The 11,855-nt window shown below is 32.4% G+C and overlaps 1 protein-coding gene across 2 annotated transcripts; it reads right to left on the reverse strand.

The window, feature by feature from the left end:
• Window positions 1-2,418: 2,418 nt before the first annotated feature.
• Window positions 2,419-10,536, reverse strand: LOC148282683 (uncharacterized). Of its 2 annotated transcripts, none has more exons than XM_088224665.1 (5): window positions 10,156-10,536; window positions 8,378-8,908; window positions 6,158-6,497; window positions 4,603-4,708; window positions 2,419-2,561 (listed from the first exon to the last, which is right to left on the reverse strand). In XM_088224665.1, exons 1-5 carry the CDS (start codon window positions 10,371-10,373, stop codon window positions 2,425-2,427), a joined length of 1,332 nt encoding a protein of 443 aa, XP_088080791.1. In that variant the 5' UTR covers window positions 10,374-10,536; the 3' UTR covers window positions 2,419-2,424. The 2 variants fall into 2 exon arrangements, with proteins under 2 accessions (XP_088080791.1, XP_088080792.1); XM_088224666.1 differs by having other exon boundaries at window positions 4,652-4,708; window positions 10,156-10,523.
• Between the last annotated feature and the right edge of the window lie 1,319 nt (window positions 10,537-11,855).

The raw sequence follows: 11,855 nt of genomic DNA on the forward strand, positions 1-11,855 counted from the left end.
AATGCTTTAAAATGTTAAGGTATTCACAAAGCTTAAAAGTATTATCATAAAACTGTTTTTTTAATTTTTTTATTTATTTATTAAAAAAATACAAATTATCAAGTTTTACTGAACTGCATAAAATGCAGTTCCTCATAGGTGCTTATAGTCAAGTTCTAATATTTATACGTAATCCTATCTCTTCAATTCTATAACATCTAAAAACTCTCATTACTATGGAAAAAAAGAAAATATGTATTCCCATGAGCATCGAAAATATGTTACACACAGAAAAATAAAAATTTGTCCAAATAAAAAAGAAAAACATGAAAAAATTTCAATATAAAATACCACATTCTAAAAGCCAGATTATTAGTATAATACGTCTTTCTCTTGAGCCTGATAAATAGTTGAGTAACATAAAATAATTAACAGGCTAGTAATAGAAATAAGTAAATTATCTATATTTTGTCATAATGAAAGTATGTTTATGATTCAAAAATTTTATTTCCTGGATTAAAGTGGACGTTTTGCGAATTTGCGGTTTTGTCATTGAACCGATGATATTATGTATCCACATATATTTTGTATTCTAGTATTCACATAAATAACACATTCTGTAAAAGCTCTATGTGGAGTAGAAACGATTCCGACGAATGATATTTTTATAAATAAAGCATCAACTGTTGATAAATGAAAAATGTGCAGGTAAGAACTAAATTACCCACCAACATTTTTTTTGTCTTCCACGTAAAATAGTACTAGTAGAGATTTCTAGGTTATTTTTTCTCCTTTTTAATTAACTTACACATTTTACTTATAATGTCAACTGTTTGATCGTGTTTGATCTTTATTAATAAAACCTAATTTTGAAACTTAATGCAAAATGGCGGATCGCACGAAAACTTGAATTTTTAAAGCTTACCGTTTCTACTTCACCTTTTGTAAACCAAAGACTTTTACATGGCCAAACAGATTGGAATAAAAGGAAGTCCTTGGTTGCTAATGTACATAAATTTAATTCATAATTGTGTGGCCCTTGACCAGAAAAGTGTGACGACCGCTGGACTACGCTGTTTAAAAAGTATCCGACTATAATTTTTACTGGCAAAATAAACAAAGCTTGGGGCGGCGGGGCTTAGTGACTGTTAGTAGGCATACCTAGTGCACATGTTTAATTTTTTTCATGACCTTAGCATCACTCAACTGATGCTACGCCGTTGAAGAGTTGTCGGATTTTAAATTTGGACAAAATGACAGAAAAAGTTGAACATTACTGTATCAAATTTTGTTTCAAACTTGAGGATTCTCAAATAGAAACAATCCACAAAATTAAACAAGTGTTTGCGGACGAAGCAATAGATACCACGCAGATAAGAGTGGTACAACCGCTTTAAAGCTGGCTGCTCATCAGCGTGTGAAGCACTTTCTGGTAGGCCCTCATTATCCAAAAATGATGTTATCATAAATCATAACACTACTATTTATTTCATTTATTTGTTCATATAAAGACACATATTACAAAAAATAATAACATATCCCTAACTCTATGAGGCCAAGAGCCCTGTGTTGAATTGGGATACAACAAACTAGAAAGTAGAAGCATGCATTAATATGCAAGAATACTACAAATAAAAAATATTACATAAAAATAAATTTCAATAAACATCTGGACAGCACGCTTAATATGTAGTACCATATATAAATCTATGCAATGTCTCGCAGCAGTCTCCTGCAACTATCACCAAGGTGTACTACCGAGAGGTCCTGCGTCACCTTGATGATTCAATGAAATGCTAACGGCCAGACCTATGGGTAAATGGCTGTTGGCAACTTCATCATGACAACGCACCCACCTTTGCACATGAGTTGGATTTTCTCAGCCAAACACAACACCCCTGTGGTTCGCCAACCTCCCTACTCTTCTGACCTCGCCCCTTGTGACTTCTGGCATTTCAATAAGCTTAAAATGCCTTTAAAAGGGACCAGATTTCAGACAGAAGATATTATGCAGATTGCGACAGACCATCTGAGCGCCATGCCAGAAGATGCTTTTCATTGTTGCTTCCATCAGTGGCAGAACCGTTGGAAGAAGTGTATAATAGCACAGGGGGACTACTTTGAAGGGGAATAGTGCCATATAATTGTATCTCAATAAACTTTGATTTTTTAAATAAAGGTCTGATACTTTTTGTACAGACTTCGTATATTGTACATAAAGTCTAAAATAAATCATTGATGACCTTAAATTAAGTTGAGTATAAAAAATATTTCTATTAAAACATCAAATAGCTGTAAGGAATATTTATTATATTTCACGTATGTAGCAGAAAATAAGAAAAAACGATGCGTACTTTTATAATATTATTGTGTACTTAGAATTCAAATTAAAGTTATTACAAAACAATTATTTCATTACAAATGAATTACATGATAAAATTTTATTTATTTGTTTGTTATTCGAGGATCCAGTAACTGGTCCCACGTCAGATCAATACAATCAGAAATAAGATGATCATTTTCCAGGCTGTCTTGTTCTAGATAGAATTTTCCTACTGGCTTGATACATTCTTCTTGACCTTCTGCAGAAACAAAAAACAATAGAAATTTAGTCAGTAATTTTTGTTTTTTTTTTATATGCATTTTAAATATTTTTATTATATAGAACAGTGATAAAACTAGACTTAGGGTACTATTGGGACATTCATTTTTTAATTATGTGTAGTAATATATTATATGATTGTATAATAAAATAAAATAAATTAATAAAAATATACAAATTAGAAAGAGTAGACAAGTCCGCCTGGTGGTCAAATGGTCGGAACGTTTGCCTACCATGCAAGAGGTCTCGGGTTCGATTCCTGACAGTGTTGACATAAAATATTTACAGAAAAACCTCGCTTTCACGTTTCTTAATTTTATATTTTCCTGATTTTTTCACTGAAATGTTCAGGTCCCATATTTTTTCATACAAATATTCCCTCCAATTACAGTTTTTTACATTTTTCATCACCCCAGTTTTACGTTAAAAAAAATTCAAAATTCATTTGAGTGGAAATTTGGGGATGAGAAGGATGGCTGCCAATTTTTCTCTTACACAGACCTCTCTGTGCCCCAACTTTTGACCAAAAATGCTATGATCGCTGTGCTGCACCACCCCTATTCACCCGCCCTGTGACTTTTTTATTCCCCTAAATGAAAAAAAGACATGTGTAAGGATAGCGTTTTGCCAATTGCTAAAATTAATACAACCTTCAGTCAAAGAGGATTGGCCTACTACTCGGTTAAAGTGTACAATCTACTTCCATTATCCATAAGGACAATTAGTAAGTATTCTCAATATAAAATTGCTATTAAGAAATGGATAGTGGAGGTGGGTTGCGCACGGATCGATATGTGGATCAAGCCAAATAGGTAAAATGTGTGTACTGTTGATGAAATTTGTTATATTGATCTGTATAAATTAGTTATGTTTGTTATGATTATTTTAGTTTCTATTGTTTATTATGTTAATGATAATTAGGTTGATTAGATTAATTACGTATTTTTATAATTATTATTATGTTAACATTGTTAAATAACTAATTTAAGGCATATTTTGTAAAATGTTTCCCTCGGCACGGGACACCGCAGTGAGGGAACATTATTTATTCTGTATAAAAAATAGAATACAAACAATGTAAAAGTATAAATAAATAAAATAAATACAAATATTGCTAAAGTGGAGAAAAAAACGACAGAGGCGCTATCAAGTATCATTGAAGACGAGTTAAAAAGGTGTTTCCATCGATGGAATAGAAGATGGGACAAATACATTAGCTCTAATGGAGAGTGCTTGAAAAGCTTTAAATGTTTTTTTGTAAAATGATGAATTAAATATATTTTTTAAATATTACTTCAGTTTTTTTTTGGGTACCCCCTCATATTGTAATGTAAAACATAAAAATTACAATATCGGTTAACAAAATTGGTTTATAAAACACAACCGTTATAAACAATAAACGGTTAAAAGAGTTGATTGAAATTTTATAGGTTGTTTACAAAACCAGCCCTTAGTCTTACAGACTTTAGGTACATGGTATTTTATGCGAATTTTGTATGGACGATTTGCTGAAACCTCTTCTTAATCCATACTATTTAAATAAAGCAATGTAAATATGATTCAAATAATCTTATATATTATTATTCTAAAAATGATTGACTGTGTCTGTCATGTACGGGCCCGTTTCACACAAGTCGCGCCAATCCACTTGGTCCGGTAAAATTAGGGTGTGTGGGTGCTTATTTATTATTTTATTTTTTGGTTTTATTTATTTAGTTTCTACTCGCGGATAAAAATTTGGCTAAAAGAAATCAAGTAAGATCAGTCAGCCTCATGGTGAATTTTCTTAGCATGTAACAGTCAGCGATAGCCGTATAAAAATGGTAATATAAAATAATTCAGCACTGAGTATCACAACAACCGTATTTACAGATTTTAAAATCAATTATTGGTTACAACTCAACTTTGTCTAAAATTTTATGTATGCTCATAAATATTAACTCAACAAGCTAAGTTATTCTCAATAAGGCATCTTGACATACTATGATATAATTTTTTTTAAAACACAATATGGAACTTACCCAGTATTGATAACTTAAGAGATTTTGCAAGATTATCACAGCTAATTACCTTTCCTAATATAAAATTGGACATAACAGGTGAGTAATCATCTTGCATTTTCAGCATCTGAAATAGAGTTAACTATTATTATGGATAACTTATATGTAATGCCATTTTTACAACAGCGCTTTTTTGCAAATTCAAATTTTATTGTGATTTAAGTCAAATTATTTATGTAGTCAATGGATGCTAAGAATTTATTAGAATATTTTAGAAAACAAGAGGGTCTGATATATCATTTCAATCTCACAGTTGTGCATTTCTAATTAGAGAGCATTTCTAATTAGAGAGCATTTCATACATCAAATACACTGGTTCCATAGTGTTATTTTTTAATGTTGGAAATGTATCTTATAGAAGCATAAAATGATTTCAAAACAATTTATCAGGATTATTAGTTCTTTTAGATACTTTAAAACAGCATTCTGCTTTAATTTACACACCAACCCAAAAAATATATATTCCACATTTGGACGAAGTGCAACTAGTTCAATTTTTAAAGTAGATTTATCATAAATAAAAATCGATAAGACCTATTAAAAAAAAATTCATATACAAGCAGATTTATTTTAGGCAACAACTATAAATGTAAACAATGGATGTTTCGAGCAAGCAGAAGAATTTGTGTATCTGGGAAGCATGCTTTCAAGAGATGGAAGAGTAGAAAAAGATGTTGAAAGAAGAGTGAATGCGGGCAACAAAATGAACGGAGCACTAAGCACAGTAATTTCTAATAAAAATATGTCAATCGAATCTAAACTGGCAGTGCACAACAGAGTTTAAGTCCCAACACTTATGTATGGAAGTGAAACATGGAACTGGCAGAGGAAGGATGAAAGCCGAGTGAACGCGGTTGAAATGCGATTTCTTAGACGAATGTGTGGGAAATCAATGTATGACAGGGTTACGAATGATGAAATTAGGCGAGAGTGTAAATCTGAGTCAAATATAATTGATAAGATTAAGAAAGGGTCTCTGAGATGGTTTGGTCACGTAGAACGAATGGACGACGAAAGAATGGTAAAACAAGTATATATGGCGAAAATGAACGGCAACGTGAGACGAGGACGACCAAGGAAGACGTGGCATGATCAGATAAACCAAAATCTTAATTCTGGTCATGTCAAAAGCAGACAGAACCGAAGGGCATGTATGACAAGATGTATGAATGTGGAAGAGGCTAGGATTGTATGCCAGGACAGATGTGTGTGGCGGTCCATTCTCTCTGCCTACCCCTACAGAAAATTGCGGGATGGTAATAGTAGTAGTAGTAGTTATTATATATTGTTTTTAATTATTTGAAAAAAATCTTATTTAAAATAAAAAACATTAAAGCAACAAGATTGCAACTTTAAAAAAATACAGACAATAATTCAATATTAAATTTTTAAATTATAATAAGTTTTTAATTTTAAAAACAGTTAAGTATTTGCACTTAAGCTTACATTTTCGTTACTAGGTATCTCAAAACTGTTTTTTTTTACTGAGTAAAAAAGACATTAATTCCCAACTTACCTTGAAAACTATGACATCATTTGGTTTCAAAGACATATTATATTGTATTGGATAACTTTCCAACTGTTTCAAAATATTATTAAGATCAAGACTGCCATTTTCAGTTCTAGACTGTTCTGCTTTAGCAGATTCATCAGAACAATTGTTTTTATCTATATGCGACGGGCGAGAAGTCTTTACATTTTTATTTTTCCAAAAATCACTATCTACAGTAGGTATCATTAAAGAATGGATCATTTCTGGTTGTATAGCTCGCACGATCCTTGGATTCTTGTCAATTTTTTTTGAAACAATCTCATTTTGTAGAATAGTGATAGGTTTCTCAGATCCAGAATTAAACCTAAAACATAAGATTGAATACATGATTTTATGAAATTGGATCATGAAGAATAAATAATGAACAAAAAATTTGTATTAATCTGTAGTTAGTATCTATGCATTCATATAATAATGTATGGGTATGAACCTCAGAGTAATATGGCGCATTATTACTTTGAGGTATGAACATTATAATATATTATTGATTGATTTGGTGTTTATTTTGTAGAACTCCATATTTAAACTTATAATATTAGAAATCAAACACTGATTTGAGTCTACTGAACACATTATTTTATTTTTACAAATATAAAAACAAAACTTCGTGACAATTGTTGTCGTCGCCTTGTTAGGGCATTTTCAAGATACAGTGCAAGCGGCTGACTCTACGCTCTTTCGGGTTTTGCCTTACTAGTTAATCATACATCCTTGAAGCTTGATAATTGTAATAATAATCAGGGTTTTTGATAATTATGTCAAGTATACTATCGAATCTCAGATTGTGATCACTTGCTCCTGGAGTAAAATAAGGAATCAGGCCAAGGATTTTACTTGTAGTCATATAAAATAATAAAACTAAGCTAAGTTATAAAACTTTAAATTATAATAACTAAAGCAAATATTTGTAGGAATGAGTTAGTTTTTATTGTGTTCGAAGGAATAAAAATACACTTAAAAAAACGATCTCTGATAAATGTCATCCGCAACTAGCCGTTACATAGCGCATTCTATCGTTCCAATTTTTGGCCACTTTTTTCCAACAAATCCGAAATGGTCCATATTACATTGGCTTCCAATGCTTCAAAAGTTGTTACATTATTTCCATAGACCATGGACCTTACATAGCCCCGTATGGTGTCACATCACAGAATCGTAGAAGCCAATTAGCAGTACAATTTCTGGAAATAATGTCGCCAAATTTGCTACGCAGTAAATTCATGGTCATCACTAGTTTAACAAAGTATTTCCCATTGAAAATTTAAAAAAAAAAACACCTGTTAAAATAATTATAAAGAATGATAATATATTTTTATTTGAAGCAATATCGTAATCAATTTACATTGGAAAAACTAAAAGAAACTTTAATATTAGAATAAAAGAACACATGAGGTGCCTAAATATTTTTTTTTTCTGAATTCGCAAACCATCTGATACAAACACTGGGTTAAAGGTTCTACTTGGTAAAAATAATAATAATAAATCATTTTAAAAGCAATAAATAATAACAAAAAACGAAAAAATGATAAAATTAACAGTATTTCATAAAGTCCACTCCTGTCAAATTTTAGTAATAAAGATTGTATCCCCCTCACCCCCCACACACATCACACTGATAATGTTAAATGACAACTTAACTCTGTACACTCTTGTTATTGTGTGCTTATTCAAACATTGACCGATGGCTCTGTCATGTGAGTCACATGGAGGACAGCCAAACACCGAAAGACATTATGTACGGAAAATTTTGTGATGCCAAAAGATCGCACAGTGGTCAGCGATTGCGATTTAAAGATGTCCGAGGTTTGGAGAAGACAATGAGCAAAGCGTCTACCTACAGAGCCCCCCTCCACAACCTGGAAGAGAGAGAGATGTAACCGACTGTGTTGGTCCCGTATAGGAATTTACAGTCACCAAAAAAGCTGTTTGTTACTGTAGTCTTCAAATTAAGTGCTGCATCACCATCGTCTTTCGTAGATGGACGGTAGCCAGAGAATTCAAACATCAGGAATTGTTAGTATAAATACGTGTCGAAATTCTGTATTATAACTGAGGATGTTTTCATTTGAATATGTAGCTGTTTATCAACCAATTTTTGTGTGATATGCCCACTTATGACACTGGGTTCACATGTTACCATGAATTCAAAATCAACAGTAAAATAAAGAAGATATGAAAAAATACCTGACATGAGAACTAATTTTTCCATTAGTTATAACTAGAGACTTGTTTTGTGTTATGGTTGAATCACTGTCGGATTGCAAATATTCCACCTGATTGCTTTTCTTGCTCTTCCGTATTCGCACCCGTTTTCGCTTCTGAATGCGCCCATCGCTGACACCATTTATGGCATTTGGAAAAATGTCCTTTAGCGTACTCAAGACCTTCGATTTCATAGCTTCAATTTCGTCTTCATCATTCATTGTAATGGGCTTCAAATGGTACTCTTCGATATTCTTAGTTGCTGTAAACCCTTCAGTTTTATCGATTATGTTTGATTCATCCGGACTATCGGGTGAATAGTTACGAGATGTGTTTTCTTTATTGACTGATTTTTCATCAATGTCAAAATCTTGGGATAAATCTTTGTTTTTCTTTCTTTTCTTCTTTTTGGTTTCTTTCTCAACCACCTCTTCGGAGGATTTGGTCACAAGCTGAGAAGATACGGAAGTTCCATTATCAGTAAAATTAAAATGCGATTGGATAGGGTTCACACTGAAATTTAAAAAAACAAATAAGATAACATACCTTCAAAATAAACATATTCAAAACTTTTAAACATGCAAAATCCATCCACCCATCTTTACATTGTTACGCCTTTGCAATTTTACTTTAGTTTTGTAGGGTTCATAGCCAATGATTGATTACACACTCGTGCTAAATCATTTCACCTGAAATATAGAGCGACGACCGATGAAGACTGATCATTTTATGTTGAATTCAACACAGCATATTCCGCAAGACTAACAGTATTGTAAATAATGACGACAGCAACAACCTGCAGTACATTAACATCGTTCCTTGGTAGGATGACATGGTTGGAGATATGAAGAACAAAGGAACGCGGCCTATAAAGAGACCACAGGGCGTGGTAACGCCCAGTCAGCCTAATTAGTCAGGCCAGTCAGCCCGAACAGTCAACCCCAGTGAGCTTGAACAGTTAGCCCAACAAATCAGCTCGACGCAGTCACTCGGTTCCAGCATGTAGTTCAAGTGCAACCAGTTCAACTCCTCATGGCCATAACACTCGCGTGACACAATTCATTATATATTCGCCATGTAATAAATACGCATTAAACAGTAACTCGTGTCCTCTGTCGATCCTAGGTAGGAGCTCCAACAATCAACCTTATTACTACACCTCTTTCATTATTCCCTTTCCACGCCAAATGGTGTATAGGGCACGGAATTAGTACAAACCACATAGTATTTGATAAATTTTACTATACGAAGGTAATATCAGTCTTACGCTTCAGGTGCCAATCCTGGGACTACAAAATATTATATTCGAAATCACCTTTTTAAATCAATATTTCATATCAACCATGCCGGGAATTGAACCCGAAACCTTGCATGGCAGGCAAACGTGTTGACCATTAGACCACGGGGCGGATAAACTTACTTTGATTAACTACATGAATACAAATGACACAATAATATTCATTTAGAACCCAAAATGTGGACCATAGCTATTGCACCATGGAGGCTGCTAATATTATTCTAAATAGAGAATAAGGTAATGATGAAAATACTATACATTGTTTATGCACTGCATTATTACCGTTTCTGTATTTCAAAAGTTTCTTACAAGTAACCTAAGTAAATAAAAAAATAATGAACTTGTTTGAATAGATAAATAATTTAAACATGCATTGCTACAATTTCGCTCCCGAAGAAAACCCTCAGGATAGAGTTGTGTAATAGGATACGCATATTATATTGTCAATAATTAATCGACTTACGTTATCATTTCATCGGCTCTTATAATGTGTATATTCTCGCAACTTGGAAGAAGAAAATTTTCGTTCATCAAGCAGAATGGTCTTTTTAAATTGAACATTTCCGCCAAATAAGTTTCCAAGCCGTTAACTGTCTTTAGAGACTCCTTGATATAAACATAGCTAAACGACCTTTCGTCGGTAAAAAACTTTGTCATTCGAACAACTATTCTAAACCCCATTTTAAGAATTATTTGAGCTTCCACACAGTTAATTCCTCATTTGTTTTCAGGTTTTCTAAACCTTTTTTATTTGTACAGACAGATTCATTAGCATAAACACAATCTTTATTTCGCCTCACTTTGAAGTTGAAATTGAAAACTGACAGAAGTGCCGTAGAATTGTGAAATGACAGAACAGAAAAAATTGAAACAAATACGAAATGCAAAACTCGTTTGATGAACCATAGATAATATGGGTGCGTTTACTCAAAACTATCGTGGGGAAGTATGCGCACTCATATTTTTTTCCCTTTTGAGTTTGATATCAGCATCCTGTATCCTGAACGCTGTCTAGCAACGCATTCTCTACCCCAATTAGAGAGTTCAGAATACCAGCTCCGAAACGTTTATTTTTTATATTTATTAGTAAATTAGTATTTAGCATAAAAACATTACATAAATAAATAAAAAATAGAACACTTCAAGTTGAACTAGCTGAAAAAGAGTCAGGCTCTTCTGTTTGGCAAATGTACAAGATAATATAAAATTTCAATTAAAATGTTTTTTTTTTTAATTAATAAAGAAATAATTAAAAATTGAAAAAATGTAACACTTTTCCAAATTAAAACAAAATTCATTTATTTACACAGGCACAAATATATAAATACACGTATATACATAATATGCATATATACCTACTTATACAATAAATAAGTTACAAATTGATATACTTAGATGCATTTTATTAAAAAAATATAGTTGATGATAACTATGTAAGGAAGCTTTTTTTAAAATTTATTCATTTATTTTCCCTAATTTATTTCATCCCTTAGATTTTGTGGTAAACTGTTGAAAAACTTTTTTCCTACATACATATAGTGAAATTTGGCCGTAGTAGTTTTTATTCTCTATAGAGCGAGGCATCTTCTCAACTTTCCCGGCTATATGGTTATACGGTCCGATGGGAGGCTCTCCTTATGCACCTGAAACATACAACACTTTCCGTGAATATCCTCCATTCTTAAAATACTACACTCTAATAAATTCGGCATTTGAGAAGAAAAATCGTTTGAAGCCTCCGTGGTGTAGTGGTCAGACGTTTGATTCACACACAGAAGGTTCCGGGTTCGATTCTCGGTGAGAATACAAAAAATAAATGTGATTTTTATCAAGCCTGGGTATTCTGTGATGTGATTCACCGCTGTGCTTGGGCCTCTTGGCCTGTTGTGATGGAAAAAAAACGATTTAACAAAACGATTATTTTAACTTTTTTTTTGTAAAACATTTCCCCAAATTCCCCATCCAACTATTACGTATCGAATAATTGACTGTGCTAGAACAAAATGAACTGTCTTCAATTGATTATTCTATAAGATACCTCTAAACTTTCAAAATAGGTGGAAAATTTTTCTCAGTCTTTTGCACATTGAATCTATTTGTTCTTTCCATTTAATATTTTGATCGATTATTATTCCCAGATATTCCATATTTGATTTTTTGATC

The sequence above is a fragment of the Micrasema longulum genome, unplaced genomic scaffold (genome assembly GCF_059751315.1).
Source record: "Micrasema longulum isolate JH-2025_06_02 unplaced genomic scaffold, ASM5975131v1 h1tg000305l, whole genome shotgun sequence".
Classification (NCBI taxonomy): domain Eukaryota; kingdom Metazoa; phylum Arthropoda; class Insecta; order Trichoptera; family Brachycentridae; genus Micrasema; species Micrasema longulum.